At 39.6% G+C, this 24,889-nt stretch overlaps 1 protein-coding gene across 6 annotated transcripts; it reads left to right on the forward strand.

Moving 5' to 3' along the window:
• The first annotated feature begins 3,976 nt into the window (after window positions 1-3,976).
• aptx (aprataxin) lies at window positions 3,977-24,566 on the forward strand. 6 transcript variants are annotated; one of them, XM_072588136.1, is made up of 8 exons: window positions 3,977-4,210; window positions 6,196-6,329; window positions 7,959-8,005; window positions 9,014-9,376; window positions 11,388-11,447; window positions 13,929-14,155; window positions 15,947-16,050; window positions 20,250-24,566. In XM_072588136.1, the coding sequence occupies exons 2-8, from the start codon at window positions 6,200-6,202 to the stop codon at window positions 20,399-20,401; spliced, it is 1,083 nt and encodes a 360-aa protein (XP_072444237.1). In that variant the 5' UTR covers window positions 3,977-4,210; window positions 6,196-6,199; the 3' UTR covers window positions 20,402-24,566. The 6 variants fall into 6 exon arrangements, with proteins under 6 accessions (XP_072444237.1, XP_072444240.1, XP_072444238.1 ...); XM_072588139.1 differs by having other exon boundaries at window positions 4,206-4,345; XM_072588137.1 differs by lacking the exon at window positions 3,977-4,210 and adding an exon at window positions 4,217-4,368.
• The last annotated feature ends 323 nt before the right edge of the window (window positions 24,567-24,889 follow it).

Here is a 24,889-nt window from a genome sequence, read left to right on the forward strand (position 1 = left end):
GGGGGGGGGGGGGGGGGGGTGGGGGGGGGGCGGTGGGGGTGGAGAGGCAGGCAGGGTCTTAGGGAATACCTGATGTGGAAGGTGAGTTCCCCTTTAAGTGGGCACAGGCAGGTTTTCTTTACTTGTTACCTCCCTGTTACCCTTAGCTTTGGTCAGTTATTCAAGGCTAATTTTGTTCATTTGCTTGACAAGATTAAACAAAACCTTCAAAGATGGGAGGCCCTTCCCATATCATGGTTGAGTCGAGTCGTTCTTATCAAAATCAATGTTCTTCCTAGCTAATTGTACCCTTTGCAGATGCTCCCTTTGCTCTTTCTTAGGCAAACATTTCGGAAATTGAATGAGCGGTTTAATTCTTTTATTTGGTGTGATAAGTGGCCCCTTATTAAGCTTGCGAAACTGCAGTTTTCAAGGGACTTGGGGGAAGTGGACGTCCCTGACATTAGAAGATATCAACTATGCCCCCTCCCATCTTTTGTAAGTGACTGGACCTGTGGGGACTTGGTGTCGACATGATTGGACATTGAGGCCTCCCAGACAAAGTGTTCTCTTATTAACCTGTTGTTTTTAGATAAAATAAGGACAGTTGTGGAACATTGCCGTAATCCAATAGTTACTAACATGATCAAAGCATGGAGGGCAATGAGGAAGATGGAGGATAATATGTCTAAAACATCTTTTCTTCCTCCTTTAGTTGGCATGCCAATTTTCCGGCCAGGGACAATGGATCCCGGGTTTAATCTTTGGGCGGATAGGAAGGTCTCTTGTTTGAGTGATCTGTTTGAGGGTGAAACATTAATGTCATTTGTTCAAATAACTCAGAAATAAGGATTGTTGAGTAGGGACCTCTTCCATTTCTTTCAGATTAGAGATTTTATTCGAAAGGAGACCACGCTCTTGACTGAGTGTTATAGATCTGATATGGAAAAGAGGGTGCTTCAGGCTAAGGGCACTCTTTCAGTGAGTACTCGCTATCGTTTGTTGGGGGGAGGTTACTCGGGTGACATCAAGCATCTATGTGAGGTCTAGGAGAGACAGTTAGGAGTTGAGATCACTTTGGAAACATGGGAGGACATTTGTGAGAATGTGAGAATGATTTTGATCTGTAATAGGACCATGCTATGCAGTTACAAATTCTTCATAGGACTCATCTAGCCCCCAGATCATCTTGCAAAGTTTAAGCAGGGAGCATCTTCAATGTGCCCCAAATGTAAAATAAATATGGGTACCCCCACTCTTTGCCTGTGGTCCTGCCACAGGCTCCGTGCAGATTGGAGCATTGTGGCAGGAGTAATAGAGAGGGTCCTGGGAACCGAAGTCAAGATGGACCTGGTCTCTTTGCTCCTGGGTTTGCCAAATTTATCTCACTTAGATGTACATGGGAAAAAGCTTTTTAACATTCTCACTTTTTGTGCGAGTAAGAACATTCTGATGTGTTGGGTGTCTGAAAACCTCCTAAGTCTGTCGGGGTGGTGTATGTTAATTATGGAACACATTCCTTTAGACTTTCTTACAAATATGGTACACCAGAAAATGGACAACTTCTATAAGATGCAGCCCTTTTGGAATGATTTGGAAGCAGATCTGTCCACTCAGTTTGATTTGGGCTTTTATCTAGCCATGATGGTTGGGTCTGTTAAACCTAATGCCATGACAGGAAGAATTTCGAACAAACGTGGGTTTAATAATTGATGCTCTGCCAGCCTTGCTCCCTCTGTCTCAGGGTTTGTGTTTCTGAGCAGACATACACTTATGTGTAAGGGACCTGCAGCATTGGTGTAGCATCTCCCTGCCTCTGCTTCACTTCAACGGGATTGACAGAGTGAGCACTTGCTATGTCCACTTCCTGTTCAGGAGACTAAGCAGCAGCACACTACGCAACACCACCCCCCCTCCCCTTTTGAGACTCACCCCCCCCCCCCCCCCCCCATCCCCCCAAAGTCTGCTGCTGTCTTTGGGGGGGGTGAGTATCAAAATTGCAGACACACACACACATACAACTTTTTGACAAGTTCCCACTCTGCCCTGTACAGGTCAATGTTGGAGAGATTATCTGGGGAAGGAGGGTTTAGGGTACACCCCTGTATAGAACTTCAGGGAAAGTGTGGCAAGAAACAGAGAGGGTGGGAGGTCAGTCAGTCATTTGGAGAAGGTGCATGGACTTTCATTGATGTCCAGGTCTGGTCTCAGCAGCATTTCACTAAGCTGAATTCACTTTTAATCATTGTAAACAAAAGTCACGATCAGTGTTGGTAACACCTCTTTAATGTAATATTTCCATCGGGACCTTGATATCTTCTTTGGATAATCCGAAATTCAGATAATTGATATTTGGATAATTGAGATTCCTCTGTAGTCCTATTTGCCAGAATTTAGCTCATATCCCTCTAAACCTTTTCTATTCATATACCCATCCAGAAGCCTTTTAAATGTTGTCATTATACCAGCTTCCACCACTTCCTCGGGCATTCCATACACACACCACACGCCACATGAAAAAGTGCCCCTTAGGTTCCTTTTAAATCTTTCCCCCTCCACCTTAAACCCTATGCCCTTTAATTTTGGACTTCCCCATACTGGGGAAGATACCTTGTCTACTTATCTTATCCAAGCCCCTCATTATTTTATAAACCTCTATAATGTTACCCCTCAGCCCCCAATGATCCATCCCCAGCCTATTCAGCCTCTCCCTCTAGCTCAAACTCTCCTACCCTGGTAACATTCTTGTAAATCAATTCTGAACCCTTTCAACTTTCACAACATCCTTCCTATAGCAGGGAGACCAGAATTACACACAATATTCCAAAAGTGGCCTAACCGATGTCCTGTACAGCTGCAACAGAACCTCCCAACTCCTATACCTAATGCGCTGACTAATAAAGGAAAGCATACCAAATGCCTTCTTCACTATCCAATCTACTTATGACTCCACTTCCAAGGAACTATGAACCTGCATTCCACGGTCTCTTTTGTTCAGTAACACTCCCCAGGACCTTACCATTAAGACCTGCCCTGATTTGTCTTTCCAAAATGCAGCACCTCACATTTATCTAAATTAAACTCCACTGCCACTCCTCAGCCCATTCGCCTATCTGATTAAAATCCCAATGCATTCTGAGATAACCTTCTTTGCTCTCTACTATACCTCTAATTTTGGTGTCATCTGCAAACTTACTAACCATATTTCCTTTGTTCACATTCAAATCATTTATATAAATGACAAAAAGCAGTGAACACAGCAGTGACCCTTGTGACACACCACCGGTCTCCAGTCTGAAAAGCAGCCCTCCACCACCATCTTCTACCTTCAAGCCAGTTCTGTATCCAAATGGCTAATTTATTTGTATTTGCAGACACATTTCATTTTATTCCAAAAGCACAATCTGCAGACAGTCAGTCCATGTAACATTTTATAAATTCCTACTTTTGGAAACAGAACTGGTCTGCCTCAAGGTTGGGATGCAGACAGACTCCAACCTCACACCTTGAATGCATCGTCTGAGATGAGATGTCACTTAAGTTATCTCAGGAATGTAACTTGAAAGAAGTTCTTGGATTTACATATTAATGAATTGAAATCTGCAACTCATTCTAAATGGTTAAGACTTAACAGCAATCTAGGTTTGTTCAATACAAACAGCAGGTGTATGACACTTTGATCTTTTACTGTAGGTTCTGTGTACTATGATCGTGTTCCACTTAGCTACCTGATGAAGGAGCAATGTTTTAAAAGCCAATGCTTCCAAATAAACCTGTTGGACTATAACCTGGTGTTGTGTGATTTTTAACTGCAAAGATGACATCCACATCGTCAACCCACGTCGCGCATGCGTATCTAACGCCGGGATCGCAGTGCATGTCGGGTAGTGAGGCAGTGGGGACCGAACGGGGTGTATGTCGGGGGTGAGGCCGTGGCAATCTAACGCAGTGCATGTCGGGGAGTGAGGCAGTGGGAACCCAACGCAGTGCATTTCGGGAAGCAGGACAATGACATCATCCTGCAGCGGCTGATTGTTGTGGGAGAAAAGTTCCAATAGCTTTTTTTTCAGCAAAATTAAATAGTGGAACAATGCAGGAAACCTAAGTGACACGTTTGTTTCTGAAGTGTCTCCCAGACTCTGGTGTGGGAGTTAGCTGGTTGCGGATTTATTTTGAACAGGGTTTCCTGGGCCCACTGATTCCAGAGTCCTGTCAGTCCTGCTGCAGGCAGGTAGGACTAGGTTCAATAACTAGCTCGGATATAGTCATAGCCCTCCGAAGGAAATTGTGTAAACTCATGAAAAAGAAACAAGTGTAGGAGCAGAGTAGGACTAGTGCTTTCAGAGAGCCGGCACAGGAATGACTGGTATGCCTTCTGTGATCATTCCAGTAAGCTCTTCTACATATTGTGATTTAAGCCGCATCACTTTAAACGTACTTAGTGGCTTTGCAAGAGTTGCCCATTGCTCAAAGCCGATTTCTTTTGTCCTCTAAGAGGGTTGTTTGAGTCTTCACTCTAGAAGACTTGAGAGAACACTGCCTAACGTCAGTACTGCGGAAATGTCATGCTATCAGAAATGTTGTCTTTCAGATGAGGTTTAATTTGAGACCTCATTCTCCCTCTCAATAGGGTAATTTATTCACTGTGAAATTGGAGTACTGTAAATGGGACCTTGATATGAACAAATCAGCTGTTCTGTTTCCTATATTAGAATTGTGGCTACACATCCTAAAGTAGTTTAATAGGTGTAAGTTGCTTTTGTATTATGAAAGGTGCTATAAAATGCAAGTTTTTATGTCTTTCGATTTCACTGATCAGAAAATTACAAATAACATTTGTATCCTGCCAATGTTACTGCTTTACCTTATGTTAGCACTTCATTTCGATTAGGCCTTGAGCTTAGAAGTCCTGGTTGGTTAAATTGTAGCCAGATTTTAAAAAAAACTTATGTTTGTTAGATGTTGGTGTTGTGGATTTGCATAGAATAAATGAAACCTTAAGTTTTAAATTGCTTTATATTTTAATAATCGAACGGTAGATGGGCCAATGGGCTCAGAAGTGGCAGATGGAGTTTAATTCATATAAATGCGAGGTGCTGCATTTTGGGAAAGCAAATCTTAGCAGGACTCGTACGCTTAATGGTAAGGTCCTAGGTAGTGTTGCTGAACAAAGAGACCTTGGAGTGCAGGTTCATATCTCCTTGAAAGTAGAGTCACAGGTAGGTAGGATAGTGAAGAAGGCATTTGGTATGCTTTCCTTTATTGGTCAGAGTATTGAGTACAGGAGTTGGGAGGTCATGTTGAGGCTGTACAGGGCATTCGTTAGCCCACTGTTGGAATATTGCATGCAATTCTGGTCTCCTTGCTATCGGAAAGATGTTGTGAAACTTGAAAGGGTTCAGAAAAGATTTACAAGGATATTGCCAGGGTTGGAGGATTTGAGTTATAGGGACAGGCTGAACAGGCTGGGGCTGTTTACCCTGGAGCGTGAGGGGCTGAGGGGTGACCTTATAGAGGGTTACAAAATTACGAGGGACGTGGATAGGGTAAATAGGCAAAGTCTTTTCCCTGGGGTCGGGGAGTCCAGAACTAAAGAGCATAGGTTTAGGGTGAGAGGGGAAAGATATAAAAGACAGGGCAGCTTTTTCACATAGAGGGTGGTACTTGTGTGGAATGAGCTGCCAAAGGAAGTGGTAGAGGCTGGTACAATTGCAACATTGAAGAGGCATTTGGATGGGATTATGAATGGGAAGGGTTTGGAGGGATATGGGTCGGGTGCTGGCAGGTGGGACTAGATTGGGTTGGGATATCTGGTCGACATGGACTGGTTGGACCGAAGGGTCTGTTTCCATGCTGTACATCTCTATGACTCTATGACATTATAACGGCAACTTACGTTTTTATCGAGTTTTTAACATTGTAGTGATTATGAAACAAGACTTAACACCGATCCTTGTAAGGGTGTAATAGGACAAATGACCAACAACTCTGTTGAAGAGACATACTTTAGGGAACATCTTAAAGAAGGAGAGAGAAGTGGAGAGGTTTATGGGGAGAATTCACAAATTTGGTCTTTGGAGCTGAATGCAGATTGCATTGGTAGAGCATTAGAAGGCTGTAATGAACAGGAGATCTAATTTGGCATACAGAAATCTTGGATAGTTGAAGGATGAAGAGGGATATCTCTCTGAGTGTAATTAATTTTCTGTCCTGCAGCATAATGCGAGTTTGTTGGTTGGTGAGTAAAGATGGGAGGCACCAACCAATACGACTTGCGCATGCGGTCTGTGTTATGATTGGAAGAAGCCCTGAAACCAAAATAACAGATAAAAAGTGTTCACGGCATCAAGGTGAGTGGTACTTTTGTATGAAATATCCTACAGTTTCAAAACAATTGCTTTGAGATCACACTAGGTTGGAGACATTTACAAGCTGAAATGGCAAAATTGAGGAAGAAAATGGTTCCTTTGGTGTGGAGAGAATGTCCTTGGGAGACTTGGGTTGATTACAGGGGATCTGTGGACTGGAGCAGGGTCTAATTTGTCCTCGTGGATTGATCATAAAACATTAAGCAGAATATTCCATATTAGATATTTTGTGTTGTATATAATCTATGAAATAATCAATCTTGATATGAAAGTCAGCTGACTGGCTATAACAGTGTATACTACATTGGATCCAATTTGAGAATATATTTTTGCTCAGGATAAGGATCAAAAAGGTTGAGCAAATGGGATATACAGTATACTTGGCATTCGGGTGAGTGAGTTGATCTTATTGAAACATCAGCTCTTAAGGGGACTTTATGGGGTAGATGCTGAGAGGATACTTTCTCTAATAAGGCAATCCAGAGCCAGATAGCTTCAAAATAAAGGTTCAATTTAAGATGGAGTTGACATGGAGTTTCCTTCATCTTGTGAGGTGTGGTGGCTGTGTCATTGAATATATTTCAGACTGAATTATAGATTTTTGATTGACAAAGCAGTCAAGGATTGAGGAGGACGTGGGTCAGGCCCTAAAGTGGAGTTGAGGCCACATCAGATAGTTGTGATCTTTTCGCTGATGGAAAAATTTCAAGATGGCAAGCCCCGGTCCTATTTAGAGTCATAGAGATGTACAGCACAGAAACAGACCCTTCGGTCCAACCCGTCCACACCGACCAGATATCCCAACCTAACCTAATCCCACCTGCCAGCACCCGGCCCATATCCCTTCAAACCCTTCCTATTCGTATACCTATCTGAATGCCTTTTAAATGTTGCAATTGTACCAGCCTCCACCACTTCCTCTGGCAGCTCATTCCATACCCGTACCATCCTCTGTGTGAAAAAGATGCCCCTTAGATCTCTCTTATATCTTTCCCCTCTCACCCTAAACCCTTGCCCTTTAGTTCTGGACTCCCCCACCCCAGGGAAAATACTTTCTCAATTTATCCTGTCCCTGCCCCTCATAAGGTCACCCCTCAGCCTCCAACGCTCCAGGGAAAACAGCCCCAGCCTGTTCAGCCTCTCCCTATAGCTCAAATCCTCCAACCCTGGCAACATCCTTGTAAACCTTTTCTGAACCCTTTCAAGTTTCACAACATCCTTGCGATAGGAAGGAGACCAGAACTGCACGCAACTATGACTCTAACATTCCAACAGTGTCCTAACCAATGTCCTGTACAGCTGCAACATGACCTCCCAACTTCTATACTTAATACTGTGACCAATGAAAGAAGCATACCAAACGCCTTCTTCACTATCCTATCTACCTGTGACTCCATTTTCAAGGAGCGATGAAAAATATAATCCATTGAGTCTTACTAATTACAAAGAGTTGGCATGTATTGATAGGCTGAATGGCCTCACCTTTCTTATTCATTCTATTAATGGTATTCTCGTCCTGGGTTATATTAAAGGGATATATTAAAAAATTAAAATGGAATTTGGGAGGATGTGGAAAATTAATATTACCGTTTTTATATTGTTGATTTCCAGTACAGCTGAAAGCAGATTACAATAAGGGATATGTTCTTGTAAAACAGGTATGCTTTGCTTTTTTTACTATCGTTATGTATTGAACAGATCTGCTCAAATGTATAATTGGATTTGATCAGGAGAAACTGCTTCCATTGACAGGACTATTGTTAATCAGAGGATACAAAGCTAATTAATTACCACAGAATTGACAAAATAATCTGGGATGGGGTGATTGATTTATTTCTAAAGCAATGGTTAATAACCTGAAATTCTGCATGAATGAGTGGTGGTAACAGATTCAAAAGTAACTTTCAAAAGGGAATTGGATAAATACTTGAAAGAGAGAAAGCTAGGGTTATTGAGATGACTATTTGAAAGAAATAACACTGAAACAATGAGTTCCGTGGGCCGTGAGCTTCTATTATACCATAAGACATAGGAGCAGAAATTAGGTCACTCAGCCTATAGAGTATACTCATCCATTCAATCATGGCCGATAAGTTTCTCAACCCCATTTCCCACTTTCTTCCTGTAAGTCTTGATCCCCTTGACAAGCAAGAACCTATCTATCTCCAGAAGTATGATATTGCAGTACCTTACAGTGCGTAAATCAGTCTTTAGCGTAAAACACTAATTAAAGGTTTAAACAAACCTTGAACTAATTAGAATGTGGTTGTCGATAAGCTTGTTTGTTGTTTAGGATGCATGTTCCATGAGGAATAATTACACTATTCTGAATACTGATTAATTTCCTATTAGTTGATTGATTAAAATAATTCCCTGAATGGATTAAATGGTGGATTTATATGTAAGACTAGATCTTTTAATCTTTACTGAAGTATTTTGGCTCTGTTCTGTTGTCTGTTATATGCTTTCATTTAAAAATCTTTCCTGAGCCATTTCTGAAGCTTAGAATCAATATACTCCTCCCAAAAGAGTTGGATAAATAATTTGAGACAAGATTCTGTGAACGTCATTGGTATGAAATCTAAACAGAAAATATTGAAAGTACTCAGCAGGTTCAGGAAAATAACTTTGTTTTGTTTCCCTCCCCCAATCTTGCAACCCTAAAGTTGGGCATAAATCCAAGCTATGTCAATTCTGAAGACTTGAGAAGAGATCAAGAGGTGAAGTTAAAGCCAGGTCAGGATCTTTACGTTGTCAATCGGCTCTACCCGTACACCATAAGGTTTGAAGAAGGGACCTCAGACAGGGACACGTTGTCACCAAAGAGAACACATGAAGAGATTTGTCCGAACAGTAGCTCCAAAATGTCAAATAAACATCTTAAGACTGAGGACTCCAATCCAAGACAGTACCACACATTTAACTCTAAGTCTGAAGAGAAGAAAGAGAAGACAAAAGATGGACATTTGGCAGAAAATAGCAGCAACTCGGTGACTCTGGTAAACTCCTCTGATGCCTCAGGACAAAAAGTAATTCATTAATTATTCTGCCCACTTTATTTAACACCTCTGTTTATAGCACACTGCCTGTCTCTTCTCTTAAATGACCCTTGACCATCATTTCTGTTAAAGCCCAAACATTAACGAAACAGATGGAGTGAATGGTCGGCAGGGTTTGGTCCTTGTCTTAAAAATTAGCTGCTGCTCAATGAATACAGCAAGTCCCCGGGTTATGAATGAGTTCTGTTTTTAAGTCTGTTTATAAGTCGAATTTTTATGTAAGTCAGAATAGTTGTGTACGGTTCACGTCTAGTGTCAATTAGTCAAATGTTTGTCTAAGTATATCGAATATATTTTACCTAAAACATCTTAAATATTATAATACATAATTCAGGCCAACGAACCACTAAAATCTCGCAGTGTTTTGAGCGTCCCGCAAAGTAGTCCACCTGTTCGTTAGTAGGAACCATTCAATGTAACTCGATTTTTCAAAAATAATAGCCTTTACGGAGATCGGTTTGTAAGTACAGACGTTCGTAGCCTGGGGAAAGCCTGTATCCAGCATCAAGTGGTTTATGATTTAACAATGATGATCAAAATCTTAGCTTGATAAAAACTTTAGTTCTGAAAAGGCAGAATGCAGTATTCTTCAGTTTATTTACCGATGTCTGTATTGTATTTTTAATACGTTTAAAGTCTGGTGAAAAGTACCTTTACTTGACCAGAAAGAATGGGGTCTTCTGTGTGTCCACTTCCATCCACGGCAAGTCTCTAGTAACTCGTGTGTATTGGCAGTGAGCTATTGTCCCATCTTTTTTACATAATGTGTTCACTTTTAAAAGCTTTTTTTAAAATCAAAATCCATTCTCTCACAAGATGTGGGTGTCAGTAGCAAGTCCATCCCTCATTCCCCCTGAACAGAGTGCCTTGCTAGATCATTTTATAAAATGGTTAGGAGTTCACTTTGTTTCTGTGGATGGCAGATTTCCTCCAGATTGTCAGTGAACCAAATGGATTTTAATGATAATTAGTCATGATTGTTGTGATCACCATTCACTTTTACCAGCTAGTTTTCCACTTAAAATTTTTTTACGTTTTGATTTAACTTCCACCAGCTACTGTGATGGGATATGAACCCATGCTCCCAAAATTTTAGTTTGGACCTCTAGGTTATCAGTCCAGTAACATAAGGAGAAAGACAACATAGTGGTAAAGTTACAGTTTTTGGTCTGCGCACAAATATATATGATTAGGGATACACCATGATGAAATGTTACTAGTAATCTGGTTTCCTGGACATTGATCTAGGCACAACTTCAAATTGGACCTCATCAGCTGGTAATTTACATTTACCATGGCTAATTTATGCTTACTCAAAGTGACATGCATTTGTATGAGGCAGCTCTGCAAACACCAGGAATGTGTTCAAGTCTTGTACCTCTTTTGAATTACCCAAGAGCTTAGGCAGTCTATAGTTCCTCATTACTTTCTCTGTGGCAATGTTTGGCTGATCAGTTGACTTGCCAACCAATGTGCACCCTTTTCTCCTGTAGTAGAACCTGTCACGATGATTTAAAATTTAGCATTTTTATGTTTGTCCTGATGAGTAGAAGTTGAAAAGGTTCAGCACCATGCCTGTCTTTTCAGGAATATTTCATTTCAATTAATTAAATAATATGGAATAAAATAATGGTGATCTTAAACTACCAAATTGTCATAAATACCTGTCAGTCTCAGTAATGTCTTTCAGGAAGGCCTTGCCTATCTGAGCTAAGTGTGAATCCTGATCCATAGCAATGTGATTGAATTTTAAATGACCCCCTGTAAAGCAATTCAGTTACAGTCAAGAAGATGGTTCACCAGCACTTTCTCCAAGGATATTAGGGGTGGATAGTAAATGCTGACCTTGCTAGTAACCAGAAAATCCATAGACCATTAACAAAATAAAACATGTTTGTCATTATAACGATCTAGAGGTTGAGATATTTATTATCCAAACATCAATATGTTGCATAAGTATGTTTCTTCTTTGCCCTTTTAGGATTTTAAAGGAATGTGGAGTCAGGGACTAAAGGTCTCCATGCAGGACCCCAAAATGCAGGTACTAAATATTTTTTTCTACAGTTATTTGTAATACATTTGTATAAATAAAATTTCAACTTTTACATTGAGTGAGACAGACACTCACTGTTACCCAATAAATATATGTCAGAAAGGAGTGAAAATGGATGATCATGGAGCTACATCATACCACAAACTGGCTGTTTGGTGTAAATGTTCCATGAGGCTGTTCACACTTATCTCACATTTTTTTATTATAGAGTTACAGTACAACCTTGATTATCCAAATTCCAGATTATCCGAACAGGATCTCCAGGTCCCATTAAAAATGGCATTAGGCAACTCAGCATTCAGTTATTAGTTAAATGGCATTATGGCATGTGTTGCCGGATAACCGAGAAATGTTCAGATAAACGGCACTCATAAATTATGGCTTGTTTACGATCAGATCAATCATCTGAACGATCAATTATCTGAACAAAATACTCGCTGCCCGTCTTGTTTGGATAATTGAAGTTCTACTGTATATAGCATGGAAACAGACTCTTCAGTCCAACGTATCCGCACCACTCAGATGCCCCAATGTGACTTAGTCCCATCTGCCAGCATTTGGCCCATATCCCTCTAAACTCTTCCTATTCATATATTCATCCAGATGCCTTTTAAATGTTCTAATTGTACTTGCCTCCTCCACTTGCTGTGGCAGATCATTCAATGCAAGTTCCATCCTCTGTGTGAAAAAGTTACTCCTCAGATTTTTAAAAAATCTTTCCCTCTCACCTTGAACATATGCCCTCTACATTTGGACTCTCACACCCTAGGAAAGAGACCCTAGCTATTCACCCTATCAATGCCTTATCAGATTATTGTAGCGCTTCAAGATGCAGCATGTAGTAAATGTGCCAACTGGAGTTGGCAATAATCGGTACTGGTTCTACAGTTTATGGTACCCACATTTACTGACTGTCGTTTTCAGCTCATCCACAACTGAAATCTCACTTCTAGAAAAGAGAAGGTTGTGAGGTGATCAAATAGAGATTAGATTAGATTACTTACAGTATGGAAACAGGCCGTTCGGCCCAACAAGTCCACACCGCCCCGCCGAAGCGCAACCCACCCATACCCCTACATCTACCCCTTACCTAACACTACGGGCAATTTAGCATGGCCATTTCACCTGACCTGCACATCTTTAGACTGTGGGAGGAAACCGGAGCACCCGGAGGAAACCCAAGCAGACACGGGGAGAACATGCAAACTCCACACAGTCAGTCGTCTGAGGCGGGAATTGAACCCGGATCTCTGGCACTGTGAGGCAGCAGTGCTAACCACTGTGCCACCGTGCCGCCCACTTTAAGATTATGAATTGTGTTTGATAGGGTGGACACATACATTGTTTTTTGTTTGGGAGACTAAAACTAGGGTCACAAATCTAGAATAGTCACTAATTATTGGGAAAGGGATGAAGGAGAAGCTTTTTAACCCAGAAGTGTGATGAAGTTATGGAACTTATTAACTATAATGTAACTGAGTTGATAAGCAGAGATGCAGTTAAGGGGAAGCTAGATAAACCCAAGCTAGACATACCCATGAGGGTGAAAGGAATAGTAAAATGTATGGATAGGATGAGACCAGTTATAGGAAGGATGTTGCTAGATTTGGAAGGTTTGAGTTATAAGGAAAGGCTGGATAGGCTGGGACGTTTTTCACTGGAGCATAGGAGATTGAGACGTGACCTTACAGAGGTTTATAAAATCATGAAAGATATGCATAGGGTTAATGGCCAGTGTCTTTTCCCTATGATAGGGGCCATGTTTTTAAGGTGCGAGGAGAGAGATTTAAAAAAGATATAAATGGCAAATATGTTTTATAGAGGGTGGTTCACATGTGGAATCGACTTCCTGAGGATGTGGTGGATGCGGGGACAGTTACAACATTTAAAAAACGCTTAGATAAATACATTCATAGGAAAGGTTTGGCAGGATGTAGGCCAAGAGCAGGCAGGGGAGACTAGCTCAGTTTGGGATTTTGTTTGGCATGGACTGGTTGGACCAAAGGGTCTGTTTTCGTGCTGTATGACTGTATGAGAAGTGGGAGAAGGCTTGTTGATGGGCTAAATGGTCTGAGTCTGAACTGTAAAATTCTGTGTTTGTATCATACACTCAGCAATTGAAAGATTACCAATATTGAAAACTGCAGCTCTGTGAGGCAAACAAAACCTGGAACATTGCTCATTTTTCCCTCTTCCCCCTCAAATTTGTGAGCTCATTACCCTAGGTTTTACTTAGACCATTTCCACTCTGTTCCTTCCTGCTGAACCGTCTCTGTTACCTCTACATATCTGCTGTTGGGTTGCTAATTATTGGTACCTATGAAATGTTCCCAAAAAAGTTATGATGGGGCTGGGGGGGGGGGGCGGGGAGCATTTGTGATGGGAAGATAACATTATGTTTTATATTAATATAATGGTGTTATGTGCTTTTACTGATCAGTGCCATTACTATTTTTCTCCATCCAACAGGTGTATAAAGATGATAAAGTTGTTGTAATTAAGGACAAATATCCAAAGGCCCGATTTCACTGGCTGGTATTGCCATGGGAATCTCTCTCTAATCTGAAGGTTGTGAGGAGGGATCACTTAACTCTACTTCAACACATGCACCAAGTTGGCCAAAAGCTGGTGCAAGAATGTCTGGATACTGACACATTGAAATTTCGGCTCGGTTACCATGCTATTCCCAGCATGAGGTGAGAGAAATTTGTTTTCACATTGATATCGCTGTCCGGTCCTTTGCTGGGAGGATCTAAAATCTGATCATGCTTCAAAGGTCTTACAGCGACCAGTCATTAAAGTGAATACTTGGAGCGTCTTGAAAAGTATTCCTGTCCTATGTGCAATTATATTAAAGTAGGACATTGGTTAGACCATTGGAATACTGTGTGCAATTCTGGTCTCCCTGCTATAGGAAGGATGTTGTGAAACTTGAAAAGTTGCAGGAAAGATTTACGAGGATGTTGCCAGGTTGGAGTTTGAGCTATAGGGGGAAACTGAATGGACTGGGGTTATTTCCCCTGGATCATTGGAGGATGAGGGATGATCTTACAGGAGTTTATAAAATCATGAGAGACAAGGATAGGGTGAATAGCCAAGGTCACCTCAGGATAAGGGAGTCCAAAACTAGAGGGCATAGTTTTAAGGTGAGAGGGGAAAAATTTAAAAGGGACCTGGGGGCAACTTTTTCATGTAGATGGTGGTGCATGTATGTAATGAGCTGCCGGAGGAAGTGGTGGAGGCTGGTACAATTACACCATTTAAAAGGCATCTGGATGGGTATATGAATAGGAAGGATTTAGAGGGGTATGGGCCAAATGCTGGTAAATGGGACTCAATTTATTTAGGATATTTAGTTGGCATGGACGAGTTGGACCAAAGGATCTGTTTCCGTGCTGTACATCTCTATGACTCTGAATAGTTTTAAATTGGTCTGTAGATTGCATTAATGTAGACTCCCATTTACTGGTTGTCTTACTGCACCTCCAAGAAACTTTGCTTTACTTATAATAAATTACTTTGAGTGGAATGCTTGTTGTTTGCCAATTTCTTTCTCACAATAAGGACCTCCGAATAATAACCATCCACATGACCATTCCAATTGCTTTAATTGAAGGAACAATATTGATCAAAAATACTGGGAAGCCCTTGGTTCTACATATCATACATCTGAAACTTTTAACATTTCCCTGAACTATATCAACAAGTAGGGTCTCTATTTTAATCTCGAAGGGAAATAAAAACACTTCCTGTACTACACAGCCGCAGTAAATGCTGAAATCCTTGTAAAGATTGAAATCAGTAATCTTCTGATTCATGTGATCACTGTCAGTTGTATAGTGGGATATCAAAATTATGTTTATGGGTGTTTAAGTACAAATCAGAGTCAGCATATCTGTGCATAAACATAATAAACTTATAAATTCTTTGTGTTAAAAAAAACAAAGCATGTTTATGGTCTTAATGAAATATAGTTGGATTGCTAAATGGCACTTCTCAGGGTTTATTGTGATCTTAGTTTACAGTTTTTATCGCTCCTGTTAACAGAAGAAATAGGAGCTGATGTTGTTTAAAGATCTCCTCAATCTGCTGTGCCATTCATTAAGACCATGGCTGATGTTCTACCCCAGTTCCACCTTTAAACCCAATTCCCATGATGTTTGACACTGATCTTGGTCTTGAATATACTCAACAACTGAACATCCATCAGTTTCAGTAGGGAATTCCAAAGGTTCATGATCATTTGAGTGAAAAATATTCTGCTTGTCTCAGTCCTGAAGTGGCTCATCTCTTATCTGAGACTGTGAACTCAAGTTCAGTCAGGGAAACAAACTCTGAATAACCTTAAGAATTTTATACTCTTCATTGAACTGAACTCCATTTAGACAGGCCATCTGTTGTAAGATATTATAGTTATCGGTTGTCTTTGAAAGAAGAAGGATATCAAACAATTAATTACTTTTTCTTCCATGCTCTTTCACCTTCAGCCACATTCACCTTCATGTGATCAGCCAAGACTTTGATTCACCTTGCTTGAAAACCAAAAAACATTGGAATTCATTTAATACAGACTATTTTCTGGAATCAGAAGGTAAGCTGGACATCCACTTGGTTTTCAAACATTTCTGCATTGAGTGGACTCCCAGTACATCAGATGTGACTCAATTGGTAGCACTCTTCCCACTCAGTCAGAAGGTTTAGGGCTCAAGTCTTCAGAATGTGAATGCAAAAATCAAGACTGATAACCACAGTGCAGTACTGAGAGTGTATTGCATTCTTAGAGCCAACTTTTTTTAAGTCATGTCAGCCCCCTCGGGTGGATATAATACAATGTTTTCTCACACAGGGTCACAACACTGCTCCTGCACTTAATCCAAATCCCACAAATGAGGGGTCACCGCTATTATCAGGCAGCTAAATGGAATCATAATGGTATGAAAGTTTGGGAAGCACTGATGTATAAAAAAAATCCCTGCACTATTTTGAAAAAGTGCAAGAGAGTTGTTCTGGTTATTCTGGCTAATATTTATACCTTGATCAAAATCTAAACGAAAATCAGATTACCTGCTCATTTTAATATTTTTTTTTGTAGAAATTTGATCTGCAGCAATTGGTGCCCCGTTTTCCTTTGGTAAAATAGCAATAGGCTTATAATATTTAATTGCTATAACTTGGAGGTGCCGGTCATTTACATATGAACTGAAACCAACATGTTCATTCTAAAAGATGAGAGACTTAACAAACAATCCAGGTCTTTTTCGATATATAATTTCAGTTACATCACATGTAAACTTTTGCTATAAATTCTGTTCTACAATCTTATACTCCACAGCCACTTGATGAAGGAGCAGCGCTCAGAAAGCTAGTGCTTCCAAATAAACCTGGACACTAACCTCTTGTTGTGTGATTTTTAACTAATTGTTATAAAGTGCTTTGCAATGCGCAGTTGTCGTGAAATGGTCTCTATTGCTATTTTTTCATGGGACCCTTGTTTATTCTGCTCAAGTTGGTGTCAGCTGCCCACATGAAACCTTACTACCCTAAATAATCATTCTGATCCTGAGAAACCCTAGGAATGATGAAATTCATGAGTGCTGCATTCATTAAAAATAGGTTAAAAATTGCAGATATGTGACTTTTGCCCATAGATGTTGATTTTTGTTGTTACTTATATTTTGGCACAGGCAAATTCTTGATTTCACGGATGAAGAGGATTTACTGAATGTACAGCAAAGGAAACATGCTGATATTATTTTAATATAATCAACAAATATAGATATTTGAAAACTGACATTTTTGTGATTCTGAAATGATGTTCGGAAATATATAGTTTGCGTTGTAAATTAGGTGTAATTGGAAAATTGTTGAATGTTGTTTTTGCCACAGCTGCTTAATTGCTGTGCTGTTGTTTAGTCATCTTTGCTGTTGAATATAATTTTGAGAGTATTTTAGTCCCTATCTTCCCAATATCAAGCTTTGCTATTTGTCTACATGTCCGACTCCTGTTAAAAATTCATATGAAGAAAGGCACAAATAAGTTCAAGAATCAACTTGTTTTGCTGTAGAATCTAAGGAACCTGGAGCCTTTTCCTTGAAAAAATCCTATAATATTATCAAGGAAAGGACAATTCTCATTATCCATTACATTCTTTACATTAATCAAAATTCTTTTGAGAGTAGATCGTGTTAAACTGTACACTTAGAGAGCCTGCTTTCCTAACAGTTCCAGATGAGACATTCAGAAAAGGATAGCACTTTCTATACAACTGTTTAAAAGAATTTCATGATTATAGGATCATTTCAGAAATATTTTAGTTTTCTAAGACAGTATAACCATATGTCCACTGGCCCCATATCTGCACACTGTTCCCTCCAGTGAAACTTTGACTCCTGGTTATTTGTAGTTGGTGACTGTTCAGATGTGCGCTGTGAATTTTCACAGGAACAATATCATACATGGATTTTCCCTAAAATCTATAACCATTCTTTTATCTTATTTTTGTTCATATCATGTTATGAAGTTCTCCACTGAGTTCCCACATCTTTCTTTGGTATTCCTGTTGAGATCCACAAGAAATTATTTTCATATTCAATCATTATCTCACTATACTTTGACCAACAATCATTTGCATAGATGAAAGATAAATGTGACAGTATACCACTCTGAGGAGCTCCAACATTCATTAACATCGGTCTGGGAGTAAATTCCATAAACTAACACCCTTTGGGACCTGTTGTGAAGGAAATGACTGATCCAGCGTGGTAGAGTAAGATTAACATTAAAGTTTTCAAATTTTAGAATGTTTAAATTTAAATTAATGGGTTGTAAATGATTTTACAAATATTTTAGAATTACATAAAATGTATAACACAAACTGGCCTTTGGTTCAACTGGTCAGTGCTGATATTTGTGCTCCAGATAAAACTTCTCCCACTTCATTTCACCCTATCAGCATATCCCTTTGTTCCATTCTCCCTCATGTTTATCTAGTTTTTCCTTAAACTCATTTGCACTTTTCAAATCAACTATTTCATGTGATAGTGCATTCCACATTCTCCCCACTCTTTGGGTACAGGAGGTACACTGAATTCTCTGTTAGGTTTATTAGAAACTACACTGTACTTATGGTCTCCAATTTTCGTCTTCCCTGCAAGTGCAAACATCTTGATGCCCACCTTATCAACTTTTTTATAATTTCAAAGCCCTCTATGAAGTCCTCTCTCTGGTTCCTCTTTTCTATCCCAACCTTTCTGCAGCTGTACCATTGTATTCCTTGCTCTGTTCTATTACCCTTGTGTACTTTGTATGGTATGGTCTGCCGGTACAGCACGCAGAGCAAAACTTTGCACTGTACATGTGACAATAATAAATCAAGTCAAAAACTGGTCATCTTCTTGCAGTTGTGGTATCGTTAGCAAGAGGAGAGGTTTTCCATCACAATCCTGATTCCAGCTTTGGAGATGGAAGTGAGTTACAAAACTCATCTTCCAGCTTCAACATGCTTCAGAATCTCCAGCATCTGATCTATTCCTGTAGCTGCAGTATTTATATGGCTGGTCCAGTTCATTGTCTCGAAACCCTAGAATGTTGATAATGGAGGGCTCCGCAATGGTAATACAGTTGATTGCAATGGGGAGATGCTGTATTCTCTTTTGCTTGAGATAATCATTTTCTGGCACTTCTGTATCATTGATGTTACTTTCTACTCCTCAGCTTGAACATGAATGTTGTCCAGATCATGCTGTATGTGGTTTGAGATTCCTTCATTGTCTGAGGAATCGCAACTAGAGTCATACAGCACAGAAAAACAGACCCTTTGAAACAACGTCCGTTAATATAATCCCAAACTAAACTAATCCCACCTGCCTGCTCCTGGCTCATATACCCTCAAACCTTTCCTAATTCATGTACCTGTCCAAATATCTTTTAAACATTGTAATTGTACCTGCATCTACTACTTTCTCAGAAAATTCAATCCACAGGTGAACCATCGTCTGTGTAAAAGAATTGCCCCTCATGTCTTTTTTAAATCTCTTTCCTCTCACCTTAAAAATGTGCCTCCTGATCTTGAAATCTCCCATCCTAGGGAAAAGACATCTACCATTAACTCTGTCTAAACTTCTCCATTATTTTATAAACTTCTATCAGGTCACCTCTCAACCTCTTATGCTCCAGTGAAAAAAGTCCCAGCCTAACCAGCTCTTTTTTTCATAACTCAAACTTTCCTCACTCAATAACATCCTGGAAAATCTCTTCTGAACCCTGTCCAGTTTAATAATATCCTTCCTATAACTGTACTGAACATTGTGCAATCATTATCTAATATCTACATTTATGCCCCAGAAAACAACAAAGGTGAATTGCTCAGTTGGAGGGCGACCATAGACATGGTGGGCTGAATGACCTCTTCCTGCGCTTATAATCATTCGCTAATTCTATTCCATGTGATAATTGAGCTTAGGTCCCTACCCTGAGGGAATTATTTCAGTTAATTTCTGATTATCATTTATATTTGTTATGACCTCAGACAGTGGAGAGTTTTCCTCTGACTAATGATATGGAAAGTAGTTATGGCTTATTTTACCAATGCGCTCTCTAAGCAAGAGGAGAGGACTTTTCTCCTTTGTTTGGGCTTTACTGTTTACTGAGTGAGGGTTTTTACTCGATCCAACTAAATAATTGTTGCCATCTTGGTACTTCTTTAAAAATCAAAAATGTGGACAAACAAGAAGCCAATAATAATAATAATAATGCAATGTTAATGCTTTTTGTTTTATAAATTCAACTAGATGTAATGAAGATGGTGGAACAGAATGGAAAAGTGACAGTCAAGGACGGAATAGCTGAATTATTAAAACTCCCACTCATGTGCCATGTCTGCCAGCAGCAACAATCCACCATTCCACAGTTGAAACAGCACTTGAAAAAGCACTTGTCTTGAAACGTTCTGCAGTTCTATGAGTCTCTCCATTGGTATTGACTCCAAAGATTTCTATTCATTGCTCAGCTCTACAGGTCGACAAGAACTATTAAATTTGAAATTGACCAATAAAGAATGATGAAGCATTATATGAAGCACCTCAGTTTTGTACTTGTTTTATAACCCTGCTAAATGACAAGGATATGTCATCTGCTGGCATTATTTTATTGTTTCAGTGGAATGCTAATGGTGTTCAGTGGAAGACTGATAATATTTTCTTAACCTTTAGCTACACACTTTAGCTACTGTGATGGATGCATCACCAAAATAAAAGATGTTCTTGCATTGTAGTCAGAGGCTGAAGTTTGTCACTATAATGGGACTATAGTAACACAGATAAATGTAAGTTTTCTAAATGAGCGCCATTTCCGAACCCAAGAATGGGAAAGGAATAATTCCCTGTACTGTCAGGGGAATGTTCCCCTGAGAGGAGTGAGTTCCCACCTTATGGTTCCAGTGAAGACTTCTACATTCCAGTTGTTACATTATACCAACTGAATCTGTTGAGTACAGTTGTAAAATTACTAGATTTAATTTGGATAAAGTCAAACTGGACTTCAGGTTTATTTATAGAGAAAGAAAACTGCATCTGAAACTGAAACAAACAAGTAGTTTATATTTTACTGAAAGTGGAAATATAGATTTGACTGAAGTAATTTCAATTTGTTAATTTGGACACAAAAGATACATTCAAATCTTTAATTTTTTTGAATATTTGAGGATTTGATTTATTTTTAAAAACCATTTATAATTAGTACATGGTGATTGATGTACAATTCCTTCTATCTACCCAAGACCCAAATACAACCCTTCAAATACACTTCATCTCTTTTAGACAACTGCATCGTCTATGTGTCTTTCTTGGCACTCTCTAAAGAGCTTGAAGTACTTGTGCTGACTTATAGGGAACAACGACCCACAACTGCCCTTCACCCACTATCTGGCCTGTCCAGTGGTGTTGAGTAGGGTGTGATCTTGCCAATCTTCTCGTTCAACTTTCAGCCTGAACTGATAACAATGTGGAGTTTTCCACTGGATACCTACAATGCCCCATTGCCCCCCTGAATACCAGTACATTTCTGAATAAGGCACTTTGTCACTTCTTAGCCAAATTTAGAATAATGGCCTCAACATTGTGACCTTGACCAAAACTTGCCTGAAAGGTGATGATACCTTTCACCCTCCACCACTTGCCCTGGCCAGACCCACAAAGTGGTGTGGTTCTTATCACCACATTCCATCTTGGCCTGAACTTCTGCTTTCACATTTTCTCCTTTAAACATTTACATTTATTCCAGCCCTTCTCACCTCTTCGTCAAAATCCTGCCTGTCCAAGTATATAAAACAAAAATTCTTACCATGGTGTCTTCACTGCTTTCCTTCCTTGCGTTCTACATTGAGCAACTTGTCAATCTCTCTGATATCAAACGTTATCTCATCACATTTCTCATTTTTAAAAAACTACCCTCCTATCCTCCCTAAACTTGTTTAACCATTCATAATAGTTTGTGGGACAACTAGGCCACTATTAAACTGCTCCTTTGTGTTAAAACTGCTCACTATTCCAGGGTAAACCTGGCTTCCTTACTGAAAACCAAGTTAAATCATTTTCCTGACCCCTGACCATGCATGTTGATGAAACCCTGCTATATTTCCCCACCACGTTGTACTGTAGAGTGTTTTTGTTGTTCCTAAATTGTAAGACTGCTTGTGTGACATCCTGTACTGGATGAGGAAAAATTTCCTCCAAAAAATATTGCGAAGACTAAAGCAACTGTTTTTGGTACCCACAACAAAACTCAACTCTTCAACCATGAAATTTGTCCCTCTCTCTGGCAACTCTGAAACTAAGTTATGCTATTTCCGACCTTTATTAATTTGACTGAGATGAGCACCTAACCATGTATTCGTGCTAACAATAAGATCATCCATTTCCTGGCTCTATCCTGCCACCGCTCATCTGCTACTAAAATCCTCATTCATGCTATTGTTAACTCCAGATTTGATATTACAACATTCTCCATATCTTCCATTCTGCATACAGTTAAGGTCGTCCAAATCTCTATTGTAGGAATACTAACCTTTGCAAAAATCTTATTTGTCTATCACCTGTGTGCACGCTGACTTAAGTTGGGTCATGATGAAGCAATTTAATCCTCGATTTTAAAATTCCTATCCTTGTTTCCAAAGTGTTCTATACCCGTCATTACCCACGTGTTCGACTCAATAGCTGCAGCTCCACAGCAGAAACTTTAGCCCTCGTCTAATCTGGCCTTCTGCATAACCTTGATTTTATTCATGACACCATTCTTTCCCTGAAACTCTGGAATTCTGTTCCTAAACGTATCTCTTCTTTTGTTCTGCTGTGATGCTACTTGAAATCTACAAGCCTTCAGTCATTAACTCAATTGTGTAATGTAAAATGTATCAAACTTCGTTTCATAGAAGTTCCTGTTAAATGCCTTGGATGTTTTATGATTAAAATATGGTATAATTACATGTTGCTGCTATACATATTTGCAAATTCTGATGTTAGATTCCAAAGCTTCCCTGGTATTCTACTGGTAAGATGAACTGTTGGTTGTAGTACTGCAACGTACAAAGCTAATTGAATTCCTGGTTTGTGTTTCCCAGCGTAACCCATGCCAGCTGGAGCAGTTCAAGCACTAAGTGACTCTGGATCAGGTTTTCTTCTTTGGCATTTTGGGCAGCTAGCAAAGTCAGATTTGTGCAGTGTTACTTGCAGCAAAACTGCATTTCTAGCCTTGAAGTTTAATTAATTGATCATTATAAACATAGATTTCTTTCTATCAAGTGCTTTACTGGAGTTTCATTTCATACTTGCCATTTTCGTTGTCATAATTAATGATTCATGAAACAAGATTTTGAAGGGATTTAGTGTAGATGTTGAAAAGATGTTTCCATTACTGGGGGAAACTTGAATTGTGGAGCATACTTACAGAATAAGGGGAACTCATTTAAAATGAGAGGCAAAGAAATTTCTTCTGAGGGCAGTGGATGTCTGGAATTGCCGACCCCAGAGAATTCTGAAGACTGGAACACAAAGTATTTATGGAGAAGGTAGATAGATTTTTGAAGTATAGGAGTTGAGGGATATGAGGAACCAGCATAAAAGTGGAATTGAAACCTGGACAGATAAGAATGAATTATTCCTGCTCTTAAAATTTGTGTGACCCAGTTACTTCTCCATTTTCCAGTTCTGCTTACAAAGAAGATTGAAAGATTAGCTACCAAATATTGGATAGCATTTTCAAGGAAGCTGGAAGGGTTTAGAAAGGAAATCCCAGAGCTTATTGTCAATAAGATCAGAGAAATTGTGTTTTGATAAGGGTGGTGTTTATAGGAATGTATGGAAATGGGATTAAGAAAGCCTGTGAAGGTGTTTAAAACAAGAATATTAAGTATCAAGGGGATTGTTTGAGGATAGCACAATGGGTGAGTGGGATTTGGTGCAGGATTGGATACTGGCAACAGTTTTAGATGAGCTAATGTTTCTGGAAGCTGGAGAGCTTTGGAATAGTTATATTTCAAAACCAAGGCAAAGGTGACATTTTTGGTTGAAATGGCTATGACTGGACAAAATGCAACAAATGAAGGTAGGTCCACCAAACTAAATAAGAGAGAAGGAGTTGACAGAAGAAGTACGATCAAATATGACAGGAGCTACACAAATGAGCGATAATATATCATAATCTCTTAGATTGTGTAATGGAAAATTAAAAATTAACATTTACTGTGAAATCTGAAAGAGAATGCTTTGCTAAATTTAATACTTTTGCTGAACTTTGCAAAGACTTTGCTGAATTCTGCAGTCGAGACAGCTTGTCTTTGCTGAACTTTGCAAACATTCAACCTGGCCTTGCGAGCAGCCAAATTCAGCAAAAGTTTAAGGAAAACATAAAGACAGTTATGTCCACAGCAAGGGAATGAGAAAATAAGAGCTCAAATGTTTCCCAGCCCTTGTCCTTGAGCATGTGATAAGAATATTATAAAAAGAATATGTGAATTTTGTTCACGGCCCTTATACAAAGCGCCTTTGCCAAGTGTATTGGTCCCCCTGTATGCAGAGGTTAAAAAATAAAGCTTTTCTTCTTTGCTTTTGCTAGCAGTTGAGTCGAGTCTGATTTAATTTCAATGACAGTAAACTTGGGGGCTCATGTGGGATCCCGCGACTGGGTGAGAGTCTGAGGATTCCCAGAAGGCACAGGCGCCAGCACCTTGAATGTCTTTCACTTCATCTTGAGCGCTGAATTGGCCCCTTGTGAGAGGACTGGGAATCGGTGGATCGCGCCAGAGCCGGGGTTCGGATCGTATAGGGTCGGGGTAAGAGTCGTGGCTTAAGTAATCCTATATAGAGACTCATTCTAAGAGAATAAATAAAGCAGGAAAAGAGTCCAGTGAACTCTCGCACGGTATTTGAGTAAAACC

Source organism: Chiloscyllium punctatum, chromosome 2 (genome assembly GCF_047496795.1).
Source record: "Chiloscyllium punctatum isolate Juve2018m chromosome 2, sChiPun1.3, whole genome shotgun sequence".
In the NCBI taxonomy this organism is placed as follows: Eukaryota; Metazoa; Chordata; class Chondrichthyes; order Orectolobiformes; family Hemiscylliidae; genus Chiloscyllium; species Chiloscyllium punctatum.

What these genes read in the sequence shown, in the direction of transcription:
- aptx (XM_072588136.1), top strand. Translation starts at nt 6,200, where the DNA reads ATGCGAGTTTGTTGGTTGGTGAGTAAAGATGGGAGGCACCAACCAATA. An exon ending in GATATGTTCTTGTAAAACAG is followed by an intron (nt 8,006 to 9,013) that starts GTATGCTTTGCT and finishes GCAACCCTAAAG; the next exon opens with TTGGGCATAAATCCAAGCTA. An exon ending in CTATTTTCTGGAATCAGAAG is followed by an intron (nt 16,051 to 20,249) that starts GTAAGCTGGACA and finishes AAATTCAACTAG; the next exon opens with ATGTAATGAAGATGGTGGAA.